General features: G+C 51.7%; 1 protein-coding gene across 1 annotated transcript; it reads left to right on the top strand.

The window, feature by feature from the left end:
• The first annotated feature begins 12559 nt into the window (after positions 1-12559).
• On the top strand, positions 12560-22074 carry Agtrap (angiotensin II receptor associated protein). The gene is made up of 5 exons (XM_051173667.1): positions 12560-12717; positions 17641-17675; positions 19336-19441; positions 20008-20203; positions 21462-22074. Exons 1-5 carry the CDS (start codon positions 12691-12693, stop codon positions 21578-21580), a joined length of 483 nt encoding a protein of 160 aa, XP_051029624.1. The 5' UTR covers positions 12560-12690; the 3' UTR covers positions 21581-22074.
• The last annotated feature ends 5197 nt before the right edge of the window (positions 22075-27271 follow it).

The following is a 27271-nucleotide window of genomic DNA, read 5'->3' as shown; positions in this document are numbered from 1 at the left end:
GGACTCCATCCCTTTCACTTCAGCAGTAATGTCCCTTGGAAAGTGGGGTGCAGCCTTCGTGCTCACTGGCTAGAGCCATGATGACAACTTCACCGTTATCGTCACCACCCGGAATGTGTGTCCCAGCAGATCTGGTCCCAGAGAACCCTTTAGATTCCTGCACCTGGCATCTCCCTCCTGGTCAACTTTTGCAAAGGAAAACAGCCTTCCCTGCAGCAGCCCTCCCCAGCCTGGACCACGTCCATGGGATGCCAGGGCTGTTTACAGCTTTGGGGTAACCAGTCTGTCTGGTCCAGGGAAGCAGGCAGATCTATAAGAAATCAAATACGCTTGTTCTTCTTTCCCAAGTTGGTCTGATAGGCTTGGGGATGGGGGCAGGGCCAAGAGCGGGAAGGATCAAAGCAGCTGTGGGAAAGCAAGGTAATGCAGATTCAGTCTCCTTTTTTCTAGCACAGGGCCTTGCTCGGTCTAGGCAAGTGCCCCACTACAGAGCTACGTGCTAACTGGTCCGGGCTTTGAAGCCTCCAAAGCCTCCCCAGGGGGCTGCCATGGCAACCAGAGCTGAGAACATTGGTCCCCCTCCTCCTGCTCGATCGCTGTAGCACACTGCTGTAAACAGCCTGCGTCTCCTCTCACTTTGCTGACCTTAGGGAAGTTGCTTATGGTCTCTGTGCCTTGACTTTTCATCTGTGAAATGGAAACTCCTGATTCTTAAAATAGTGCCTGGCCCATCACACGTGCGCACACACACACACACACACACACCTAGAATATCAGCTAACAAACTTCAGCAGGCCTCTTCACAGAGATCCATCACATACTCAATGATGCTTTTTTTCCCTCTCGAGACAGCCTGTCTCTGTAGCTTTGGAGCCTGTCCTGGAACTTGCTCTGTAGACCAGGCTGGCCTTGAACTCACAGAGATCAACTTGTTGCTGCCCATCAAGTGCTGGGATTAAAGGCGTGCATCATCACCACCTGGCTTTAATGATGCTTTGTTTAAATGGTGTCTCATTATGCAGCTCTGGCTGGCCTGAAACTCATGATGTAGACAAGGCTGGCCTTGAACTCACAGAGATCTGCCTCCTCTGCCTCCTGAGTGCAAGGATTAAAGGTTAGCTCCACCACGCCTAGTTCAGGATGATTTGTTTGGTTGCTCCACAGAGCGCTTCATGACAGGTATAGTGGTACATGCCTTTTATCCTAGCATTTGGAGGGCAGAGGCAGAGGCAGGTGGATATCTATAAGTTCAAGGCCAGCCTGGTCTACAAAGAGAGTTCCTGGACAGCCAGGGCAATGTAGAGAGACCCTGCCTCAAACAAATAAGCAAAAAACAAAGTGCCCTTCACAAAACCAAGTGACCCCTCTGGGGAAGCATATAGGTCCCCTCGCTGGGGGGCGGAGCTGGAGAAGCGTGTGGCTACACAGCAACACATCTGTGCGAATAAAAGCCTGGTGGGCAGCTGAGTAGGGGCTAACACCCTACAGCACAGACAGACACCTGAGCTGAAGCCTGGAGGTCACGCTGACCAATCCCCAATGTCCCCAGACAGGGACTGTTTTTCTGGGCTTTGTCTGGCAATATGAAGGGTGGTTTCATGGCGGGTAGAGAGGGGCCGAGGGGACTATGACTTGAGATGTAAAGGAAAATGACATCATTTGCTCTTTGAGGAGATCAGATTCCAAGGCTATACCCCCTCTCCTGAAGAGGTGCTGGAGTCCTCCCCAAACCTCATTCAGCCTTCCCCAGGCTCCCTCTGCAGCTGCTGACAATGAGCATCTATGTAACCTGCAAGGAGCATGTTTACACAGTAAAGAACCAGGAGACCTGGGTGCCAGGGAAGTGGGGTCTGGAGAGGCCAGCTGCTGAGGCTCCCCTTTGAGTTTTCTTGGGGCCTGACTACATTAATACAGAGCAGCCTTCATGCTCACAGACCACAGTGAGTGTGTGCTTACAGGTCATAGACACTGTGTGCATACAGAAAAGGGGTGGTAAGGAAGAGCATGTGACCTGGAACAAATCTATGGCCAAGCCTCTCCTGGTTTGAAGGTCCAGCATCACTTGGGAGTCTGGTAGAAGCACAGAACCTTGGGCCCCACTCCACACCTACTGAACTGCAGTCACAGGAGTGGCCGGCAGCATCTGGCTCCTAACACATTCTCCAGGGCACTCTTGGATGATGGGTATGAAGGTCACAGGCAGAAGACAGATGCTGGCGGTGAGGACATTTGGTCAGTTCAGTACTCCTGCATCCACTATGGCTTGCCAACTCTGAGGTCTGTTTCCTGGCAACTTGCCAGCAAGGATAAACTCCACGATTCAAGGCCTGTCTCCTGGACTGTTATTGGCTCTGCTTAGAGGATACCAGGTAGGGCTCCTAGGCCTGGAGCCTCCATTATTGGACTTTTGTACTCTTGAGAAATTCCTTGGAGGGCTGCAGCTCCTCCTTGAAATGTGGGCACGACAAGGGAGGGCTACTATGCTTTATTGCATGTATTCTCTGAGCTGTAAATAAAGAGGTGACAATTGCTAAGCCATGTCTTGACCCTGTTCTTCCAGGAAATGGTCCGTCTAGCTGGCAGGGAGCATTGCCAGAGCCTTGAGAGGGGACCCTAAGCCTAGTATTTCCCTTGTCATTTGCTACTTACTTGATGTGATTGAGGTCTGCTCTGAGCAAGCAAGGCAAGTGTGGTTCCTCTCTCACCTGGACCTCGCCCATCACTTAGGTCCTTTACTTAGATGTTGAGGTCTGCAGGGCTGGAGCAGCTGAGGTGTCCAAGGGGACTGGGGGTGCTGGTCACCCTGCAGTTGCAGCAGCCACTTCCTTCAGGGTGGTGCAGGACAAACACTGTCCTTGCAGGGCCTGGGGGTGGGCTCAGATGCCACCTTGGGAAAGCTTGTGAATTGCTTGCTGTGGCCTGGTTTGGTGCCTGAGAGAATGTCTTATCTGGGTACCATTCCAGTCTGCTCACCAGGTCCTCTCAGGTCTGGCTACCAGAGCAGTTCTGACTCTAGTGGCAATGGCTTTGGTATCCCAAAGTCAAGGCAGAGCCCAGATGTAGGCTGACTTTTCTTTCCCACCAGTCAGGTCCCAAATAACCACACAGAGACTTAATGTTAATTATAAATGCTGGGCTGATAGCGTAGGCCTGTTTTTTGTTTTTTTTTAAGCTAGCTCTTATAACTTAAATCAACCCATTTTTATTTATCTATGTGCTTCCCCAAAGCTCATTTACTTCATCCACATATTTCCTGCTTGCTCTGTGTCTTATGGCATCTCCTCTGATTTTGCCCTTCTTTCCAGTATTCTCTCTGCCCCCAAAGTCCTGCCTAGCCATTGACAATCAGATTTGTATTAGCAATGAGAGCAACATGTCTTCATCATGCACAGAAGGATTATTCTACAGCATCCAGACACTTTCAGAGCCTGATGTCCTTGCAAGACTTCCCTGCCCAGCTGTGCAGAGTGGGTGGGGACCAGCTTTCCCAAACCTAGAGTTTCTTAAATCATGAACCTCTGCCAGCCAGATCCAGCATCCTTCAAGAGACCCTGGATTTCTGAAACTATAGGGCCTCTGGCTCAGTGTCTCTAGAGTGACATTGGGACTTGGCCTGTTTGATCTTAGAACTGCAGAGTTCTACACCAAACCTCATTGTGCCTCTGCCCTGTGAGCCAAGATACTCCATCTGAGGGTGTCTGTGGCCTGGGCATGGGTCTCAGAGGTCTGGTGGCTGCACTGGAGGTAGATCTGTCTGCTTACTAAAGAAACAGAACCAAGCTAGGCCCAGTGGCTCCGTGCCTACAATCCCAGCCCTTGGGTGATGGAGGCAGAAGGAGCAGAAGTTCAATGTCACCTTCTACATAATGAGCTTGAGGCTAGCCAGGATGACGTGAGACCTTGTCTCAATCTGAAAAATAAAACAAAATATTTGTATTTATAGTCATATGCTTTTACATAGCTATGTGTTTACATACGGTGCATATATGTATCTGTGTATACATATCAACACACACTGCTTTATTTTATTTTAAGCACTTGGCGTATAGACTGTGTGGACTGGCAAGTCCACAATCTGCAGAACAGGCTGTCAGGCCAGAAACTGAGGCAGAAGCTAATGTTGCCTGGGGCCCGATTTCTTCTCCACAGCCTCCGTTTCTGGTCTTAAAGCTTTCAGGGCAAGAAAACTGCCCATCACAGAAGCTCGAGAGCTTCACTCCCCAGCTGCCACAACACCTGGACATGTGACAGGCAGTGCAGTTCTGGGCTCCCTTGCTATCAGTCATCCCAAGCTTTGGGTGGTGGCAGTGGCTGATGTTTTACCTGTGTGGGTCCCTGTGCCTGGAGTGCCCAGAACACGAAATGCCAGTCAGGCTGGCTGGGATGTCAGAGTGAGTAGGTAGGAAATGACTAAACATTTTCTTCCTTCTCCATCTTTATTTCCCTCTCACCCCTGCACCGCACATGGAGTGCCCTCCCAGGTGCACGAAGGGGACCAGAAGCAGGGTTCCTGCATCCTTGTGACTGGTCGGTGCAGTCTTGTATGTGTGGTCTTGAACTGTCTCCCTGTATCCTCAGCCATAACCTTGGAGCAGTGCTGGCACAGAGAGGGGATGCGTTCTTGCAAACGAAGCTGTGGTTCCTGTTTATCGGAGGAAGCCCCCACCCTCCATGCAACTGAAAATCCTCAGAGCCTCTCAATAGAGAAGAGAAACTGAGGCACGGAGAAACACAAATCTCTTCACCAGGGTGGGATGAAGCTAGTAAGTGGTGAAACTGGAATCTGACTCTAAAACCAGATCCTAGGCCTGTGAGTCCTTGGCCTCTCAAACGGCCCCAGTTCACTGGGCACCTACTAGGAGCAGATCACCGACACATGCCCACCCCTCCCCAGTAACCTGCAGTCCCATCTTCCCCCACAGGCTTCACCCTAGGGATCGATCCCTCCTGGGAGGTGTTTTCTACCTCCCTCCCCCTTCCTCATTCCTCTCTTATCTCTGGCTCCAGCATCTTACCACACTGTGCAAGGAAGGTCAACCTCCTAGAGACTGTGGGATCAGATACAAGGAAAACAAACACGCAGAGAAACTGGCAGCTGATGGGCATCTCAGGGTGGCAGACCCAGGACCACAGCTACCCTTGTGTGTCTGCAGACAGAGCCCTCAGATGCTCCCAGGAACAGAAATTCCAACAGCATCCATGCAGAAAGATGGGAGGGTCAGAAAGGGGAAAGGCTGGGACCTGAGATCCAGAAGCTCAGCAGAAACCTGACAGGCTATGGGAGATCGGAGGAGCTACAGGCCTTCAGGGAAGGCTCGGTACAGAGGCCGGAATGCAATCAGACAAGATGCTCAGGATAAAACATAGGGGGAACAAAACATCTAAGCACGCACATATATTCATATATACCAGCGTTCATACACACATATGGGCACACACACACTCTCTCTCTCTCACCTAATGAAAGGGAGCATCAATGAACAGACAACCGGAGAGCAGGCATCTGTCCTTCAGGGAGATAGCCTCTGTGGTTGCTTTCCTTCCGCTGGTTTTCCGGAATACAGAAGAGCAGAGGCCATTTCCCCATCTACCTTTCCCACCAGGCCTTTGGGTGCATCCCTCACTGTCTGGCTTGAATGCTCCAGTCCCTGGAGGACCTGATCGCTGAGAGCCTGGAGAGGCACCACCAGTATATTAGCCTCCTCACTCCTTGGCAATATGAAACTGCTTTTGCTGAGCTGCACTGACGCCATGCTTGGATCTATAAGGTAACAACAGCAGGATGAACACCTGGCTGGTCCACCTTCACATTGCGTGACTTCTCACTGTGACTCACCTGCTCGGAGGCACATAAATCACTCCAGGACCCCTATCTATGTCTTCCCTTTCATGGAACAAAGACAGGGTAATCCAGGTGACCCACTGTCAGCTTTCATTTTTTAGATTATTTCCTGAGTGTGAGTGCTTTCCCTACATGCATGCACATATATGGTATGCATGCCTGGTGCCCAGGAAAGTCAGAGAAGGATCCCCTGGAACTACAGCACCAAACCCAGGTCCTCTGCAAGACCAGCAAGGGCTCTTAACCACTACACCATCTCTCTATGGTGTTAACAGCTTTTTATACTGTCCTATTCCAGACTCTCCAAGAGACACCTAAAATGTGTCTTTCGGGGATGAGCTCTCTTCTGGCGTTTCTGGGCACTGCATACAGGCATTCTGACTGGCAAACACCCATACACATGAAAGAAAAATAAAATCTTAAAACACCACCACCAAAGGACGCTCTGCCTAACCATCCAGGCTTTCTCCAGTCCTGTCAGACCTGAAGCCAAGAAACACAGAGCCAGTGTGTCTATGAAGCTCAGCACCATGGGGAAGAAGACCAAATCCAAAGGCCCGATACCCCCATGCTGCTGAGGGGACCTCTGGGCCCTAATTGTTAGCCCCCACTTCCTCACAGGCCGTGTGTGCCCTTGGCTGGAGTTTGGGTTTATGTCCTCTGCTGCTTCTTCCAGCTTGACTTGCCCACTTGGGAAAGGAAGAGGCTGGGACTTCATCACAGCTAGAGTCCCCGGCCTCATGGAGCACAGGACAGCAGGAGTCTTCCTAAAGCCCTTTCCTTTTGGAGCCTTCTGTAAGCCCCGCGTGTCTTGTCTTAGACCTGATATCACTGCCTCATTTAGGGTAAGTGACTCACTCAAGGACACAGATACCCAGCGGTGGAGGGAAGGCTGGGGTGGGGAGTGCAGGGAATTCAGGCCTTGAAATAACCAGTGCAGAAAACAGTTAAACAATAGTCTAAGAAATCATGAAAAAAATATGCCCAGTGCACTATCCCTCCTTAGGGTGAGTCCAGCTCCCTGGCTTGCCAGTAGGGGAGGATCTGGGCATCAATTCTCCACCTAGCATGTATTTACCCTTCCTCATCAATTCAGTGGGCATTTCGGTGTACCAGAGATGCTGAGATGCCAATAGACACCATGTTTCTCATGAAGCAGAGGGGCAGCAGCCCAGAGCCATTACTGTGTTCCAGGAGCTGTGTGGCTGGGCGCCCTGCAAGATGGCCACATGGGGCCCTCCCAACACTCCTGAGGCTTAGTCCTGCTCAGGAGGGTAAAGTTCTGGGCCAGCGAGCTGACTCACCAAGTACAGGAGCTTGCTGACAAGCTGAGGACCCAAGTTCAATCCCTGGAACCCACACGGTAGGAGAGAAGTGACTTTTGCAAGTTGTCTCCTCCACACACCTGTGCTGCAGCGTTCACTCACACACACACACACACACACACACACACACACACACACACTGTAATGTAATAAAAACAGTTTTAAAATTCATCATATTGAGTTTGAGGCCAGCCTGGAACTCTGTCTCAGAGAGAGAGGGAGAGAGAGAGAATTTAAACTTGAATTCCAAAAGTACAGTCACTAAATGGCTGGCTCTGAAGCCTGTGGGGATGTGGGGCAGGTCATGAGGTCATGGCAGAAACCCGGGCTCCTCTGAGATCAGCTAGCTTCCTCCTCCTTTGTCCCTTTGTGCACTCACTGCAGGCCACACCACCCCAGTTGCCCAGCCGACTGGTTCTTCATGTGTCCCCTCCCACCTGGCCCCAGATGGCGGGGAAGAAGACAGCGCCTGGCCTGTGAGGGCAGCAGGGACTGTCCACAGTCCTGGCCGGACTCCATCCCTTTCATCTTGGCCTGGCCTGTGTGCTTTCAGGACAGAAAGGAAGCATGGCACACACAGTTAATCCAAGGTCCATTCAACACAGGCGCTTTCAGAACAAAAGACCCAGACACCCAGGGGAGCTGCCTGGTTTTCAGGAAAGGTGCCTTGGAAGCACACAGTCACACAGAAGTGTGAGAGGGGAAGGGTCTGCTCTAACGATGACAAACGAAGGAGAGCAGCCAGAGCCTGCTTGCTTAGAAGCTTCTTGACCCCTCTGTATCACTCCTCCCTCTGCATGTGGGACAGGACCCTGTGAGTACAAGAGTGCATTGGTCTGTCTGTCTGTCTGTCTGTCAGTCTGCCTGTCTGTAGAGGGGGAGAATCTTAATTGCCTTTCTATTGTTGTGATGAGACCCCATGACCAAGGTGACTCAAAATGTTCACTGGAGCTCATGGTTCCAGAGGGTTAGAATCCATGAGCATCGTAGTCAGAATCATGGCAGGAGGCAAGTAGGCATGTTCTGGAGTGGTCGCTGAGAACTCTCACCTTGACCCACACGTGGGAAGCAGAGAGAGAGAGAGAATACTGGGAATGGTGTGGGCTTTTGAAACCTCAAAGCCTGCCCCAGTGACACAGCTCCTCTAACAAGGCCACACCTCCTAATCCTTCCCAAACAGTTCCACCAACTGGGGACCAAGCATTCGAACATATGATCCTATGGGAGGCTGCTGTGGAATATTCCTTTACACCGTGTGCTTGGTTTAATAAGGAAGCTGACTGGCCCATAGCTAAACAGAATAAGGTTAGGCAATTCTCCCAGGAAGAAGAAGGGTAGGATCTGGAGTTGTCAGCCAGGTTCAGAGGGAGACGTAGATGAACCTACTGCCATGTGGCAGAGCGTAAATAAGAGATATGGGTTATCTTAAAATGTAAGAGCTAGCTAGTAATAAGCCTGAGCTATTGGATGAGCATTTGTAATTAATACAAGCCTCGGTGTGCTTATTTGAGAGTGGCTGCGGGACAGGAAAACTTCACCTACAGGAAGCCATTTTTATTTAAATCGTCACAGGGGAACAGAGTTTCATAGGCTGGCTTTGAACTCCTGACTCTTCCTATTTTCACCCCTTAAATGAGTGCTGGGTTTATAGACACATGTCACCACACTCGGTTTATACGGTTCCAGAGATCGACCCAGGGCCTTGTGGTGCTAGGCAAGCACTCTACCAACTGAGCAAAATCACCTGCGTGCGTGTGTGTGTGTGTGTGTGTGTGTGTGTGTGTGTGTGTGTGTGTGTGTGCACATGCGAGGAGTGTGTGTGAGAGAATGTGTGAGCGAGTGTGTGTGAATGAGTGTGTGTGTATGTGAGTGTGTGTGAGTGTATGTGTGTGTGAGTGTTAGCAGTAAGGTTTTTTCTGCTGGCCAGTCTGGTCCCACAGCCATGCCAGCCCCAAATAACACACAGAGACTCTGTATTTGATATAATGCTATTGGCCAGCTACTAGTTTCTTATTGGCTAGCTCTGTCTTAATTATTAACCCATTTCTATTAATCTAAGGACTTCCACGTGGTCTTATCTTACCGGAGAGAGGGGCTGGCATTCTTCTCACTATCCTCCATCTTGAATCTCCTCCCTACTACTTCCTCTCTCCTCCTAGTCCCGCCTATCTTGCTTTCCAATTGGCCAACAGTGCTTTATTCATTAACCAATATGAAAAACATATTTACAGAATGACATCATGTGAGTGTGTGTGTGTGTGTGTGTGTGTGTGTGAGTGTGTGTGTTGGTGTTGAAATTCAGTGCTCCATGCATACTAGACAAGTGTATTACCACAGAGCTATACCCTAGCCCTTAAAAACATGCTACAGAGGGCTGGAGAGATGCTTGAGCAATTAAGAGTCCTTACTGTTCTTGCAGAGGACCTACGTTTGATTCTCAGCATCCACACGGCAGCTCACAGCCAGCTGCAACTACAGTTCCAGAGGATCAATGCCTCTTCTGACCTCTGCAGGCTCCTTCATATACATGTGTACATATACTCATTCACTCAGGTACACATACATACATACACAATACAGTTAAATAAATAAATGTTTTTTTAAAACCAGGTTAAAGGGCCAGGAAGATGGCTATGTGGTTAAACACACTTGCCACACAAGCCTGACAACTGAGTTTGGTCCCCAGGACCCATATAAAAAGCCAGATGTAATAGTATACATCTGTGGTGAAGCAATCCTTTTGTACATTGTGAAGATGTGTTGCTCTCATCGGTTTAATAAAAAGCTAAATGGCCAATAGATAGGCAGGAGGAAGTTAGCTGGGACTTGCAGACAGGGAAAGAGCTCGGGTAGATGAAGAACTGAGTCATCAGCCAAATGCAGAAGAAGCAGGACGTGTACAAGATGAGGTAACAAGCCATAAGCTATGTGGCAGCAAGCAATTTAATAGAAATGGGTTAATTTAAGTGGTAAGAGCTAGTTAGAAACAAGCCTAAGCTATTGGCTGAGCATTTGTAATTAATAAGTCTCCATGTGGCTATTTGGGAGCTGGTTGACGGGACAGAAAAGTCCACCCACATGCATCTTTAATTCCAGCTTCCCTACAGAAACTGGGAGGTGGAAAATGGAGAATCACCCAGGTTCTAGGCTGGTGTACTCAGAAAAAACAAGAGAGACCCTGCCTCAAAAACAAGGTAGGAAAGTGAAACTCAAGGAAGCTGGTCCTCTTGCCTCTACATAGGGACCATGACATACGTTCATACATGTAAACATGCAAACTATACATAATTAAAATTCAAAATTACAAGATGTATACATGTATGCAATCATCACAATGTACCTTGTTAATGTTTATAATTTTTATATCAGTTAAATAAACTTAGATAATAAACCATAATTAGACAGATATAAAGACACCTACCTGTAATCCCAGCCATTAGTAGGCTAAAACAGGACACTCTTAAGTTCAAGGCCAGGCCAACCTGGGCTACACAGAAACACTCTGCCTAAGAACAAAAACAGAAAAGCTGTCCATTGCAACGGCAGATTTGTAGCTGGCCTTCCTTCTGGGCTGAGAGCTGTGCTTCCAAACTAGGAATTAAACTAGGCCTGCCCCCCTCCCAAAAAACTTCCCTCATCTACCTAGAATAAAAATCCTTCCTATCTGAGGAACTGTGGTCTGGATGTTGTCATGTGTCCACTCAGGCAGCTCTGTGGATTCCCATATGGCTTCTAACCTTGTGGAGACCAGAGCAAGTTGCAGCTGTACTCTGAGAGGATCCACACCCAGGACTGGCAGCTCCTTCTTCTTCCAGTCAGCTCAGCGCAGCTGGAGGCGCAACAAGGCAGAGTTTCTGCTAAGTGCCTAGATGGAATGTCCTCCAGCTTTTGGTATGCCAGTAAGCAGGGTCCAAGTGGCTTGCTTCTTGTACATTGATGGCACGGAAGCTTGTGTGCATCAGACACTTAGGAAATGCCAGGCACAGGTGGGCCGTGGTGGTGCACACTCTTGATTCCAGCACCCAGAAGGCAGAGGCAGGCAGCTCTCTGTGAGTTCAAAGCCATCCTTGAGTGCCAGGAGAGCCAGGGTTACACAGTGAAACCCTGTCACAAAAAAAAAAAAAAAAAAAAAAAAAAAAAAACCAAACCAAAACAAAACGCCAGGCATAGCACAGTTCATTTGGAGTTCTATGTAGGCTTTGAGTACCTCCTCCTTTGTCCCTGCTGGCGATGAAAGTGCAATGAACGGATGCTATCACACTGAGCCCTGACCTCCTCCTTACTGGGCTCGAAAGGTCCTCCTGCTTCTGCTATCCTAGTGGTTGAAGCTATTCAGGCAGTCATCAGCTTGAAGGCCCTTTTCTTGACTTCGCTCTTCCATCTCCCCTTGCTTACCCAGAAACCCTGCTTGGAAGGAATGAACCAACTCCCTAAGTTATCCTCGCAGCTTCATACTCATGGTGTGGCAGCGTGTATCCACCCACTCCACGAAATAATAAATAAGTGCACGTGGTATTACTTTGTAACCCTGGCTGCCTTTGATCCAGCGGTGTTCTTCTTGCCTTGGCCTCCTAAGTGCTGTCATTTACAGGCTTGTCTCACCATACCTGCTTTTCCCTTTTTCCTTTATTTCTTTTGAATGAATTTTATGAAATTCTCTTGAAATCCAATAAGCTCGAAGGAGAAATTTAACACAGTAAGAATTGGGCTTTGGCCAGGGGTTGGTGGCACACGACTTTAATCCCAGCACTCGGGAGGCAGAGGCAGGATGATCTCTGAGTTCGAGGCCAGGCCAGCCTGGTCTACAAAGCTAGTTCCAGAACAGGCTCCAAAGCAATACAGAGAAACCCTGTCTTGAAAAACCAAAAAAAAAAAAAAAAAAAAAAAAAAAAAAAAAAAAAGAAAGAAAGAAAGAAAGAATTGGGCAGTTGGGTCACAAGTCACAAGTATGGGGTTGTGAGATGCGGTGTAGGTGCTGGGAACCGAACCCAGGTCTTCTTGAAGAGCAACGGGTGCTCTTAACCATGGAATCATCTCTACAGGTCTCACCATTTGCTTTACGAACATGAACTGACTGTCACAAGGATGATGAGGTAGGTAGGGTACTAACCCTTGTTCGAGGGAAGGAAGGAAGGGAGGAGGAAGGATGTCCCCGGACAGACACCAGCAGTTTCTGCTTGGCTGCCCCAGGCTCCGTTGACTGCAAGAGGTCACCACGTTTCCACTTAGGCTCATTGCGCCCCAGGCTGCAGAAATCCCGACTTTCTGCTTGCAGCACAGCATCTGGTTGGGGCCTAGGCAGTGGCAGGAGCCTGAGCCTTGGAGCTAGAGCCCGCTGCTAGACGCTGTCTCCTAGCAACCGGTTGCAGTCACGTGGCCGCACGAGGTGGCCCCACGTGGCTCACCGCGGAGCCACGGTTGGAGCTGGCGCAACGCGACAGGCGGGGCCTGGAAGTTTGTTTCCGAGTTCGGAGCCCAGGAGTCCCCGCGACCGTCGTGCAGGTGCCCTCCGCTGGGGTCGGGATGGAGCTGCCCGCCGTGAACTTGAAGGTGGCCGCGCGGCCGGGGCGGGCGGGGGTTCAGGGTCCTGGGAAACCGAGGCGGAGCAGAAGGGAAGGTGCAGAGCCCAAGGGAGGAGTCAGCGGACACCGAGAGGGTGGGACACTTGGGGGCAGAGACAGACAGGGCCACCCCTCCCGGACAGACCCAGACTGGCACGGGTCCAGGACCGCCCGGGTCTGTGTTCCTCACGTCCCGCAGCCACAGCACAGGGTCACCCCTCCTCCTGAGATGTCAGACCCCCTCCAGTGCAGTCCCGCTGGGCCCCACTGTGTGCTGGCACAGGTTAGGCGAAAGCCCAGTGCCCCCCAAACAGTTGTTTCTCCCAAATTTCCTCATGCAGCGTCCTTGTTTCATAACTAAGAAGCAGGAACTGCAGAAGTTTCTCAAAAGCAAAAAACCCCAAAGCCTATGCCGGGCCGGCAGCGGGACTGCCTATGATGTCTTCATTTCCCGAGTTCTTTTTCTTTCTCAGCCTTTCTGGTTTGCAACACAGGGGCTGGTCTCTCAGTATCGGTCAGAGGGGTGTGGACTTGGAACTAAACCGGCCATCTTGGGCCTGGAAACCCTGAGACTCCCAGTGTTTAGCACCTGTTGGTGTCTGAGACCAAAGGGGCCGACGAGATAGGTTGCTTTGGAACAGCAATGTAGTGCCACAGTTTGGTGATTATACATGGGCTAAGCTGTGTGATCTGCTCTGCCGGGTTTCCTATGTGGCTAGCCGCTGAAGGGAGACATGATTGGAGCTAAGGAATGGGCATGCGTGGGCCCCTTACCTGGAGAGAGGTCTAGAGGTTGCTGTGGGGCTTATAGCTTTCGGTACTAACTGTTGGAGGCAGCCTGGAGGTCAGGCTGTGCCTCGTTCTGCTTACACCTGCCCTCAAATGTATCTTAGAGCATTTGAGTAGTCCACACCAGGCCTGGGCTTCCTCCCAGCACCACACACACACACACACACACACACACACACACACACACACACACACACCATAAAATATAGGAATCGGTGAGAAAAGAGCGGTGTTTGTGATGGTAGGGCTGATATGTCTTATTCATTTGTGTCAGGGTCTCGTGTAGTACAGGCTAGCCCTATGTAGCTGAGGGTGACTCTCCAGTACTGGAATTGCAGGCCAGTTATGCAGTACTGGGGATAAAAGCCAGGACTTCTTGCAATCTAAGGAAACGCTCAGCGTGTGTTGCTTACTGATCTCAGTTGTCCACTAACAAAGCTGAAACTGGACTCTGTTGTTTTTGTTTTGAGTCAGGGTCATCCAGCTCTGGTTGTCTTTGAACTCATAGAGATCTGCTTGCTCTTGCCTCCTGAGTGCTGGGATTAAAGGCCTAGCCAGAGAAGCCATAGTCTCTTAGAGAGATGCAAACTTCAGCTTAGATCAGGCAAGTCAATTGCCAGGGTCCCCCAAGAAATAAGTGGTGCAGTCAGGATTTGAACCCCGGGAGATGACCCAGCTCCAGGGCTTGACATTTCCTAGTATCAGGTTACTGAACTAACATTGGTTTTGATGGTCTGTGTCAACTACAAGCCTCATAGGCACAGATCATGGATCACAGGGCAGAGACTGGGCCCTCCTTTGATCTGATTGACAAGCCCTGCATCTCCATGGATCCTAGCCGGGTCCAGTCAGAAACAAGTGAACGCTAGAGGTTGTGAAGTAACACATAGGAAGGACATCCAGTCACCTTTGGGTTTTACATCAATGACAGAGTTTTGATTGTGTGTCTCAGGGTTTGGGACATACTGAATTATTCATAACTTGAAATCCGAATGAGCCTGGGTGTTTTGGTCGTTTTGTCTGCAAGAACTGTACCCTATGGAGGACAGCTGGGACACCGTGGCTGCCCTTTCACGTCACTCTCTGTCCTTTAAAGGCATGCCTAGTATGCCCAACTCAGCTGGAGTAGGCTGGGGGGGGGGCAGGTGAAAAAAAAAAACAGTTGCCCCAGGCTCTGGGAAAGAAGTCTGTCCCGAGCTGGGTACCACTCCTGCTTCTCTTGAAGCATGCTGAGGCTGAGCCTAAGTCGCTCAGGTGGGACTGGACTGGAGGAGGAGGATCTGTGGCCCCAGCTGGAGGAACAGTGGCCATGAGGCCTGCTGTGTTGGGGGCTTCACATACCTCCATCCCCCTGCCCTCCAGAGCCAAGGAGCCAGGTGTGATTACCCCTGTCAACCTGCCTCTCCTGGGTAGCCTTTGAATTCAGCTGTCCTGGGGGCATCGTAAGGTCTTATCTATCAGGCCACCAAGTGTTTGCACAGGACACACTGGGCTGTATGAAGCTGAGGTCTGGGAAGTCCCCATCCTCTCCTCCTTTGGGAGTAGTAAACAAAGGTTTCTTTTGTTTCTGGTGGTAGAGTACCATATGCCTGGCCAATTCTCTCCCACTGAGCCACAGTCTACAGCCCCAAAGAAAGGGTTAATCCTCATGGGGCCCCTCCACTTGTGCTGACCCACCCTTTTCTAAGTTAAAGTTCACTTTCCTCTGCCTTTGCAGACCCCGATGGTGGACAGAGTGGCTTTGGGGCCAGGTTTTAAAGCCAGGCATTGACACTAAGTTATCTGTGTGACCTTGAAGAGGTTTCTTGACCTCTCTGGGTATCAGTTTGTTCACTGTGAAAAGGGATGGAAATGTGCCTTCCTGGGTGATGAGGGGATTAAAAACTCAAACCAGATGTTCCGAGGCAGTGGTAGTGGCTGCAGCTTACATCTTTAATATCATCACTTGGGAGGCAGAAACAGGTGAATCACTGTGAGTTTGAGAACAGCCTGCTCTAACAGAGCATGTTCCAGGCCAGCCAGCCAGCTCTCTCTTGGGAAGACAAACAAACAAAACCCAAAAGACACCTCAGACCTGGAAACATTTGCGAGCCCCTGAAACAAAAGCAGAAAGAAAACTCGGGGCAGGTGGTCTTGATCTGGGCTTTGCTTCTGAGTCCTTCTTTGGCTTTCTGATTGGACCCCGTGTGCTGGGCCTCTGCAGCGTGAGTTCTGCTCCTTGTAGACAAAGTGGGTAGTGGATTCCATGGCGTGGGCTCAAGGGGCAGGCGGGGCTTTGACAGAGTCCATGCAGAGTGAGGAGTCTCCCCAGGAACCAGGTGGACAAGCCCAGGGATGGCAGTCCACATGAACTGGCCAGGGCCTGCTTCCCCTGCGGTCAAGGTTCCCTTGGGGCGGGTGTTCCGGTCTCTGTGTGATGCGATACACACCAAGAGGGCCCTGTGTTCCTGTGTTCCCCACCCAGCACTCAGGGAGCCCTGCTACCCTGGCCTGTTGGCCCTGTCTGGGGAAGAGCCAGGCAGCCCCCTGCTGTGGCTGCTCTGATGTAAGAGGCCCCCAGCTCAGGCTTCTTTCCTCCTGTGGCCTGGCCCTTCTCAGTTTCTGAAGAATTACTAGCAGGGACAGCACTGGCCCCTCCCCTGTGCACTTCCAGGAAGGGCTGGGCCATTTGGTTCTGTTTCTCCCTGCAGCTTTTTTGGAAGTCATATCGCTGAGGGCTGATTATATTCCCATTACAAAGATGGAGAAACTAAGGCAGGAGAGACTTAGGTGCCCCCCCCACACACCTAGAAATAGGATTTCTCTGTGTAACAGCCCCTAGCTGTCCTGGATTTGCTTTATAGACCAGGCTGACCTTGAACTCAGAGAGATCCACCTGCCTCTTCCTCCTGAGTTCCGAGGTTAAAGGTGTGTACCATCATGCCCAGCCTGAGGCTTAGTCTCTTGACAGGTTTCCTTTCCCGTGGGTGCCCTGCTCTATCACCCGCTGCCATATTCCCTGCAGACAGGGTCTCTCACCAAATCCAGAGCTGGGCTGACAGCCAACAAGCCCCTGTGAGCCTCTTACTTGGAGCCCACTAACTTGGCTAGAGTAGCTGGCCAGTGAGCCCAGGGGCGCTCCTGCAGGGTTCCTGCCTGTCTGCTCCGGTCCAGTGCACTGCCCTGTGTTCAGCCTAGCTCAGCCAGCTGCTCCAGCAGAGCTCCTGGCCTCCAGGAAGCCTCTGCCTGGGCCACGCCCTGCTCCCACTCAGACATGTGGTCCTGGCTCCCTGCCCTGGCCTGATTCCTTGCTTACCCTCAGGACTCAGCCCAGAAGCCCCGTGGTCCTGATCCCATGGCATCTGCCTACTACCTCAGCTCTCCAGGCAGTGCCCTCTGGATCAGCAGTAGAAGCCAATCAGCACCAGGACTGTGATTTCAAGGATGCCAAACGCAGAAATCCAGGCAGGCAGGAGGGATCCTGTCCTTATCATGAGTCACACCGTGATGTCTCCTACAGGGAAATCTCAAGCTCCCCTCAGTCATTAAACTTGAAATCTGAGCTGCCAACCAAACCACGCCTTTGGACTACATCCTCTACCATCTCCACCTTTGTGTGTGTGTGTGTGTGTGTGTGTGTGTGTGTGTGTGTGTTTGTTTTGGAACAGGCCTAGGTTAGTCTTGAACTCACTATGTGACTGAGGATGACGATCTTGAGCTTCTGATCCTCCTGCCTCCACCTCCTAAGTGCTGAGATTACAGGTGTGCACAACTGTGTCTGGTTTATGTAGTTTATACAGTGTGGAGATTGAACGCCAGGCTTCAAGTATGCCTGGCAAACACTCTACTTGCCTGAACTTTACCCCCTCCCCTCCTCCCTCCCAGCCTCCTGTGGCTGCCTGGGCTCCCCAGAGGAATCCCTAATCCTTGAAAACAGAAAGAGGGAGCCATGCCTGTTCCCAGCCAGCTCCTCTTTCTCCTTCACCACAGACCCTTTGCTGTTGTTGGATTTTCTTTAAGACATTTGTGAGACCCTTGTAGATGCTAGGCAGGGGTCTCCTGTGTGTTCTGGCTCTGAGCTCTGTGCTGCCTGTGACATTGCGTTCGTTCGCAGACTCACCCAATCCCTGTCCTTGTACCATAGGTTATTCTCCTGGTCCACTGGCTGCTGACAACCTGGTGAGTGAGTGACTCTGGCTGCCTGGATGCGTCCAGATGTCTCCTGGCTGTGTGTTACGTCCCCTGGGGTCTGTGTCCACACTTTGCTGTGTGTGTGTGTGTGTGTGTTCCCGGGTCCCATTCTGGGGCCTGGTCAGGTCCCATTCTGCAGTGTTTCAACTGGTCACAATTACCAGTGCATTTGCCCAGGGCTGGTTCTGCCTTCTGTCTGACCAGTGGGATAAGGGTTGACCCCTGCAGCAGTGCTTACCAACCAAACACCTACCTGAGGCTCCAGGGTGCCGCTTGACATTCTCCGTCACTCTGTCATGTGTCCGGAGCTTCAGGAAGATTTTCCTGCCATTCAGGAACCACTGAGATCGCGTGTGTTTTGCAGGCTTTGAAGTGCCGTGCACATGCCTACAGCTGTGAGTGATGGAAACAGCGAGGCGGGTCACTTCCCTTGAGGCTGCCGCACTTTGGTGGCTAGGCAGAGCTCACAGCTGCTGAGATAGGAGGACTGAAAAATATCAGACCTCATCACCCAATTGCCAATCCCAGTGTTCCAGTCCCAGCCCTGCTGCTGAGCGTCAGGTCCCAGAGAAACCCAGGATAAGTCTCACTCGGTACCTGTGGCTCCCCTACCTGTGACTTCACAGTACCTGTGACTTCAAGCACTTCTCACCCTCCCCCAACCCGCTCCAGCCAGAGCCTGGGCTCAATTCTCATCCCCCAGCTTCTGACTCTGTATAACTCAGTTTTGTGATGCACTCTGTTAGTTCTGCTCTTGGCTCCTCTCCTGGACCTGTCTGTTTTCCCTCTCTCCTCTTTCCTCTCTTTCTGGTCCTCTCTCGCTCTCCCCCACATCCGCCCTCTCATGGCCTGGTTCAGTTGCTGTCCACGTTCAGTCTGGACTCTCTCCCTCGTATCTAATAACACCTTCTCCTCAGCCGTATCAATGCGCAGCCCGATCCTCATTTCCATTCCCTGAGCCGCTGTGTGACCTGGTTCGTTAGTTACTATTAGGTCTGAATCTGTAAAGTGAGGCTCGTGAGAAGACCTCACTCCAAGAACAGATGTTCGCACGAATAGACTTAGAGTGTGTAGGACAGTGCCAGGCCGCAGGAAGTGCCCTGCGTTAACTGTGGTGAGCCAGCGCTGCAGGCAAACTAATGAGTAATGTTAGTTGATAGTGAATCCCTGAAAACTACAGCAGGGAGGGTGTTGGGTCAGGTCAGCATGGGAGCAGATCTTAGGCAAGTTGAGCTCCAAGATGACAAGAAATGGCTGTGCAATCAGGAAAACAAAGCTGGGGGTCATGGGACCATAGACCACAACATAGAAGGTACTTCAAACAGATCAGAAAACCTTTGGGAAGGCTGGCATGGAGGAGTCACGTGATCTGACCCACACACCGCATGCTATTTCGTGAACTGCCTGCCAAGGGCCAAGAGTGACAGCAAGACCTATAACGGAGAAGCTGTGGGCCCGTGCTGGCAAGAGAGGGTGGGTGAGGCCAACCAGGTGGTCTGCTCTCAGGGGAGACTAAGACCCCTGCAGCAGGAGGAAGGAACTGTGGGAGGGGCGGGCAGCCCGGGGTGGTGACGGGCTGATGGATAGAGTCTGTCTGTGGATTGATAGAGTCTGTCTGTGGATTGATAGATCGTGTCTGTCTATGCAGGGGCTGCTTGTTGTTCTCAGGCTCCTATGCCTGGAGCAACTTCACTGTCCTGGCCCTGGGCGTGTGGGCTGTGGCCCAGCCGGACTCTGTCGATGCCATAGGCATGGTGAGTGGAGAGTGGGGGTGGGAGAGGGCGGGGAACTGGCTTCATCCGTCTCAGGCTTCTCTCTTCCTCATACCCCTCCTTTTTCTGTTCCAAAGCCTGGTACATAAGCCTCCCTGGATGGAGAGCCACCTAGCTGGGCTAACTACACAGTGTGAAAGTCACAGAACCCCAAGACTGGCTACCCTCCCGGGCAATCTGACCTGTTTCAAGGTTGTCTTTTGGAGGGAAACGATGTGACTGGGAGGCCCCGATGAGAGGGAGCACCCTTTCTCTATAGACTCAGAGTTGACCTGGCTCCAGGTAGGAGGTGCCCAGCCTTTCACGATGAAGCCGCGGCTCCTTAGGAGGACCCCAGAAGGGCTTTTCACTGCTTCCTTGTAGCGTAGACAGATGGTAAGGACACCAAGGGACTGTCCCTCTCAAATTCTGGGCAGTCGGCTGCAGCCAGATTCCTGTGTCCTGCTCCTAGCTCATTCAGGGGTCACCATACGATGCGCTCTAGGCTGGTGTGCGTGAGGGTCTGGGGGTTGTCAGTGCCCGTGTTCCCATAGTGGTGTTTCTTGCAGTTTCTTGGTGGCTTGGTGGCCACTGTCTTCCTGGACATTATCTACATCAGCATCTTCTACCGAATTTTAGTCACTGGGGACACTGGCCGCTTCAGTGCTGGCATGGCCATCCTCAGCTTGCTGCTCAAGCCCTTTTCTTGCTGCCTCGTCTACCACATGCACCGTGAGCGAGGGGGCGAACTCCCAGCCCGCCCAGGTAAGTCCCGCACCGTTCCGCCTCTCCCTGGTCCTGTGTGCCAGCTCCTAGTCATTTCTGCAAAAGCCTGGGCCCCAGTTTGGCGTGGGTTTCCCTGCTGTTAGCCTTGCCCCAGCCCCGAGCACATGCAAAGCCGTGAAGGTGAACTGCTCCCAGAGGCAGCCTCCGGTTTGGGCCTGCAGGTGGCTGCAGGGACAACTCCCTCTTTCTGTTTCCACCTAGCACTGGCTCTGGAGCTGTGTGGGCTCTCCTGCTATGTGGGATGAACCCCTTACGGGCAGACACAGTGCTAGGCAGGCGGCAGTGAGGATGCGCCAGGGAAAGCAGGTTTTATTGTTGGGCAAGGGAACCCTGTGTGCCAGTCCCTCTCACCTGTGGTGAAGCCCACACTGTGCTCTCTGGTGTTGGGCCAAGCCATAGTCCTGCCCTCTCTGACCTTGTTCTCCCGGGGAGGGGGGGGGGCTGGACATGGTCCCCAGGTATCCTGGGAGGATCCCATGGGAGAACTGAGCCGGGGCAAGAGTGGCCTGTGGCTGCCCACTCCGGCTTACCTCAGCACTGACTAGACCTGCCCAGGTGTGGAGGGAGCAGATGAGAGAATGAAGGCCTATTGCTCTTGGGACTTGTTTGTGGTCTCAGGATAAATGTGTAGAGGGAGGAATGTGAGAGACAAGGGGTACCCTAACCTTCCTTCTGAGTATAGCCAGCTCTGGGGCGTCTAGAGACAGTGATGTATGTATGCATGTATGTATGTGTATGTAAGTATATGTATGTATATATGTATGTGTGTATGTATATGTATGTATATATGTATATGCATGTATGTATATGTATGTATATATGTATGTGTGTGTATGTATATGTATGTATATATATATGTATGAGCCCTTGTGCCTGGCCGAGAATAGGAGAGGAGGCTGTGGACTCAGGGCAGCCACCACTCATCAGATCCCTGAGCGGGTGCTGCGGGGGGGGGGGGGGGGGCAGGCAGGGGTGACACAGCAGCCAGTAGCCTTGGACCATGGGATCTGCTACTTAGGTTTGAACTCCAGTGTCATCTGCTTCAAGCCACATCATAGACCAGTTCGTCTTGCTGCCCCTGCAGATTCCTCACCTGCAAATCTGTGCCCCATACAGACGTGAGGATTGGATGGACACCGCCCACTAAAGGCGTGGTGTCTGCGCTTCTGCGGCCTGTGCTCAGCATAGGGCCCCATGTTGGTTTCATTTTCCTATCCTCATGTTCCCTGTCCTCTAGATTTCTTCGGATCGACTCGGGAGCACAGCGCCTACCAGACAATTGACTCCTCAGACTCTCCTGCAGCGCCCTTTGCCAGCCTGGAGGACAAGGGCCAAGCTGCCCCCCGGGGGTACTGAAGCTACCCCACAGTCTTCCGGGTGTCCAGCAGGATGCTTGCCACCTCCTTTCTGGACCCACAGTGGAGTGCCCTCCATTCACTGCCACAGAGGTGGCCTGAGTCAAGTACCTTGGAGGTCACAATTCTCTGGCTTCCCAGCTAAGAAGAGCCACGCCCTAACTCTCCAGGGAGCACCCCCTTCAGCACACCTGCTAACCCCTGGCTAAAACTGTGGCTGCTTTCTCCACCTCCCACTCCATAACTATACCATGCGGCTGCCGAGCAGTGCAGAGTGCTGCAGGGCCATGCCTTAAGGACCAGGGATGGTTTCCTCCCAGGCCCTAAGATGGCCCAGCCCTTCCTAGAAGCTCTGGGAGCTTCTTGTCCTGCTCAGCTTGTCTCCCTGTGTCTGTCACTGCCTGATGGCTTGGTGCCTGGGGACCCCAGGCCGGGAGGCAGTAGGTCTGCAGAGGCCCCTGTCAGCCCTGGCATTAAAATTCGGGGTTCTGTGGCTGGGCTGTGTTTGAGCCATGTTTCATCCCCCAGCTGGGACCTGCCTTGCCCTCCTGGGATGATTTCACCTCTGAAATCAGTTGCAGGTAGAACCTTCTATGGGCCTGGCTCCAGATAAACAGGGGGGAGGCAGAGGAAATGCTGGTCAGTGTGGCATGTATCAGATGACCCGGCGCTGGTTTAAATCTTGCTCTGCCGTATGAAGCACTTCCAGAGGTGGTTATGGCCTCCCCACCCCCTTCCCAGTGACAGGGGTCTGAGTGTCTGGGCCCTAAGTAACCAATTGCACTGCCCCTAATACTGAGTGAGACATGAGGCAAGGCATGGATGGCTTCCTCTAGCCCCTGTGTTCTGACCACAGTTGAACACCGCCTGAAGTGGCACAGCCAGGGCCCCCACTGTTACTCAACTGCCAGGTCTCTGGGGACAGATACTTGAAGACTTAGGGGAGCCACAGGCAGAGGCGAGGGTCCTGAAAGAATCAGCCTTTCTGGGATCCCTTAATCATCAGCTAACCCAGACCTGTTGGCATCCACACTGAGCCTAGTGAGTAACCAGGGTGAAGGGCAGCATGTGCCACTAGAGGGCGTTAGGTGTGACTCCACCTCTCAAAATCCTTAGGTTTGTTTGTAGCACGAATAATAAAACCCAGAGACAGATATTGGGGTCCAACCTGAAGCAAAGAGGCCAGCCGCTTGAGAGTTCTCACCTCTACCAATGCGCAGACTGAAGGGGTGATCCACCAGACCCCAGACTGCATCTTCAAATTGCACGGCTCCTCTCCAGATCTCAGGCTGCTGCTGCCTGAGACTGCACTGAGCTCCTGATATTCTCTCTAGTGCTGGGGTTAAAGGTGTGAGCTCTGTTTCTCTTTTAGACCAATTCACTCTCATGTAGCCCAGGGTGGCCTGAAACACAGAAATCCGTCTGTCTCTGTCTCCCACGTCCTGGGCTTAAAGGTGTGTGTGTGCCACCACTGCCCAGCTTCTGGCTAACTGGTGTGTTTGGCTTTGCATTCTGACCTTCAGGCAAGCTGTATTGGACCAAAAATAATTTGTTTAGGGTGTGTACAGCACATTATAAAACATCAGCAGGTAAAAGGCATCTACCACTGAGCCTGATGATCTGCCTTTGGCCTCTGGAACTGACTTCTGAAAGTTGTCCTCTGACCTCCACACTCATGTCATGGTATGAGGTTACACCCTGCCCCCAGTAGATACATGTTAGAAAGCAAATAACCCAGAATATTAAAAACATGCCCTGGGACACAAGTCAAGTTCATGACTGCCGAGGCCTTGGAGGAGCCATGTAGCCTGAGGTCAACAGGATGAAAAATGCAACTTGTTTTCTCATGTTTCTGTGAGGGGTTCTTAGCAGAAGGAAGGCTTGGGGTATCCTGTGTCCCTTGGAATAGGTCAGGCTTTTGGATACAGAAAGTGAGGGAGGGGCTTGGCTTAAACAGCTAGGCCAGGTCAACCTGAGACCCATCCCCTCCTCCTGGTCGTAGGCCCCCAAATCTGACTGACTCCAGGGAGGCTAGAGGAGGGCCACCTCTGGAAGGGTTCTCCAGAGCAGACTGAAACTAGACCAGTTCTCACTGGTCAAGAGCTGTCCCATGATGGGTGACAAACTTCCAGCTGATGGAGGAGACGCCCCGAGGCAAGCAGAAACATTGAGGGCACCAGTGCTGGCTGCTTGCCTCACATAATAGCTCCATGAAAAAGAACATGCCGTGCCAGAGAGGAGGGTGAAAACAAGAGACATACCCTAGAGGCAGTAGGGACTGGTCCAGGGGGAAGGAAGGCCAGCCCGCAGGAAGCCTGAAGTAGGAGCAGTGCCCTGCAGGTGTGGCTGGAGTGCTGAGGGTTAGACAACAGAAGAGGAAGTCAGGAGCCACCATGGAGACTGGCTTCCACTACACTGAGTCAGTTAATTTGACTGGTTGATACACCCTCGAAGAATAGTTTGCATTTGTGGGCTGTGGGGTGTGGAAGCTGTCAACTCCTGGGCACACTGTGAAGGTGGGCCAGCAGGCTCTGCAGACATGCTACAGGGAGAGAGGCTGGGAATCAGTAGCAGCAGGATTGGGGCTGGAGCCTGCAGTTGCCACTGACCAGAGGGAGGAGAGGAGAATACAGGCAGGTCAGGCAAGGCCCAGAAGGGCTGCGCTTGTGGAATGGAGCTCTTCAACCAGCTGTCCTCACCACCACCCGCCTCTTGTTGAGTTGAATCTTCCTGAGGACAGAGTCAGAGAAACTGCCCCGAAAACTGCAGGTCTGCCCCACCCAGGGCTGTCCTCGGTCTCCAGAATAGTCCAGCAAGTCCAGTTCTCAACAGCCAGCCTGCAACTCACCTTGCAGCCAGTGAACCGTCCTTTACATCTTAAAGATGGAGTAATGAGATGGCTCGTGGGAAAGGGCCTTGCCACCAAAATCTGAATTTGATCTCGGGGTCCGGATTCCTGAGAGTTGTCCTCTGACCACGGTATTTGTACTGTGGCAATGCCCCCTCCACAATATAAGTAATTAAATCCTAAAGGTACCCTGAAACTTCCATATAAGAGACAACTGCTTCTCTTTGGGTTTGCTCTGTTGTTTTGTTTTTTGTTTGTTTGTTTTTTTGTTTTTGAAATAGGTTTCTCTGTGTACACTGGCTATCTTTGAACTCGCTCAGTAGACCAGGCTGGCCTGGAACTCACAGAGCTCCACCTTCCTTTGCCTTCTGGGATTAAAGGTGTGCACAACCACCTGCTAAACAACTGTTTCTTTCTGTTTTGGTTTCTTGAGACAGGGTTTTTCTGTATTGCTTTGGAGCCTGTCCTGGAACTAGCTCTGTAGACCAGGCTGGGCTCACAGAGATCTGCCTGCCCCTGCCTCCCGAGTTCTGGGATTAAAGGCGTGTGCCACCAATGTCCGGCAACCATGTGCCTCGGTTTCCTGATCTGAAAAATGGGAATAAGATGGGCTATAGAGATGGCTCAGTGGGTGAGGGAACATACCGTCAAGTCTGATGACCTGGGCTTGACTCCTAGGATCCACATGGTGTAAGAAGAGAAAGCTACTCCTGAAAGCTTTCTTCTCATCTCCACGTGAACGTCATGGCGATAGGGCACGTGCGTGCACACACACACAATAAAAATGTAAATTAAAGAGAAGTGAGGATAATAACCACGTGTGACTCAGGGACTGGGTGATAGTGGAGAAGGGTATAACCTGGATGTTCAGTAAATGTTACAGCCTATTGTATGTATTGCTGTGATACCTCACAAGGGCAAGGGTGACCAGTCCGTCCGTCCAAATAGCTATTCATTTATCCATGGTGTAAACATGGTGGGGGCACCTTTACACAATTTCAGAAGGCTGGAAGTACCCTCTGAGGTTCCATTCTGTGAAACACGTGTGAGCCAGACATGGCCTGCAGAGGCCACGGATGGCTCTGAGGCTGGAGAGAGCTAAGTGCTTTCCCGCTCCAGTGGCTTGCAAATGGACTTCATTTAAAATACTATACACAAGAGAATTACCTGTGACCCAGAATATGAAAGCCAGTCTGTCGGCATCTCTACTCTCCCTACCCTCACTCACCACCAGGAAACCTAGGGTCCCCAGCTCCCAAACGGGAAACTGACCTGGGGATGCATAGACTTGGAAAGAGGAGCCTTGGACAAGGGGTAGAACTAATCTCAGAGCTGGAATATGCTCTATGGAGGCTGGGGTGACTGGTAAGAAAAGAGAACAACCACTTCTACAGATGGCAAACATAGGTTTAAAGCAGAAACCAATGCAGCACACTGACCTGAGGCCTGGTGGCCTGGAAGACAGGTTTGAAGGAGTCTCTAGAAAAGCAGCCTAGAGACGATATAGGAAGAAGTTCAGTGACAGAAGATGGGGTGTGGGAAGGTGGCAAACGGCCTCATCCACCAGGTTTAGGAAGATAATTGTCATGGATTTTTTTTTTTTTTAACTTATTTGAGACAGGGCTCATATGCAGTGCTGGCTGGCCTGGAACTCACTTGTGTAGACCAGGCTGGCCTGGAACTCACTTGTGTAGACCAGGCTGGCCTGGAACTCACACAGGTCTGCCTGCCTCTGCCTTTGCAGAGCTACCACACACCAGGCTTGACATAGTCTTAGAAGAAAGGAGTAGGAGGAAGGCTAGAGATGGAATGCGGCGGAAAAGGTCCTACCTAGCATGCACATGTCGTGGGTTCAATCCCCAGCACCGCTTAAAAAAAAAAAAAAAATGGAGTGGGGGGTTCACAGAGAGTTTGGGAATGTGTCTAAGGCCACCCAACAGCACACAGAGAGTTTGGGAGTGTGTCTAAGGCCACCCAACAGCACACAGAGAGTTTGGGAGTGTGTCTAAGGCCACCCGACAGCACACAGAGAGTTTGGGAGTGTGTCTAAGGCCACCCGACAGCACACAGAGAGTTTGGGAGTGTGTCTAAGGCCACCCGACAGCACACAGAGAGTTTGGGAGTGTGTCTAAGGCCACCCAACAGCACACAGAGAGTTTGGGAGTGTGTCTAAGGCCACCCGACAGCACGCGCCTTGTGACTTGCTCCCAGGCTCTTTCCTCCTCGTACAAGTGTCACAGGAAAAGCAGGCGTTGCAGAGAGCATGTGGAGCAGCCCAGGCAAAGGTGTGTGATGTGGGAAATGCGCGAGTTTTGAAGGGAAGCATGATCGGTTCAATATCAAAACATAACGACGAGATGATGTGGGGTGGTTTCCAGCCACTTCTGGGGGGACCCGCGGCCCGGAGATCACAAACAACTTAAAAAAATGTGTCTGCCTTGGAACTGAGATGCAAGTCCTGGGTCAGAACCTTCGCACAGAGCGCATGCAACTCACTTGGACCCAAGCACGTGAAGGCATCTCCAACTCTTGCTTGGGAATGCGCAAGGCACCCTGGGGCGGGGCGGGGCGGGGCTAGGCGGGCACGCTCCTGTCTTTGAAATTCTTCTACCTCACATTTCTTGTGATCGTTAGCGGTCCCCAGCGGAGAGCCCCTCCCGGTTCAAACCTGATTGGTCAAAAGAAAGGTCCCAAGAAAGATTGAGAGGGCAGGTCCAGGAGGGCAGGAAACCGGTCACAGGCTCCTATGGTGAGAAAAGGGAGGCGCTGAGTGTCCTTAAGTGGGCGTGGGGATGGCAGGGGAAGCCACGTGTGCTTACAAACCAGCCTTCTCAGCAGAGCTGC

The sequence above is a fragment of the Phodopus roborovskii genome, unplaced genomic scaffold (assembly GCF_943737965.1).
Source record: "Phodopus roborovskii unplaced genomic scaffold, PHOROB, whole genome shotgun sequence".
Lineage (NCBI taxonomy): Eukaryota > Metazoa > Chordata > Mammalia > Rodentia > Cricetidae > Phodopus > Phodopus roborovskii.
This window is presented reverse-complemented; position numbering and strand designations above follow the sequence as displayed.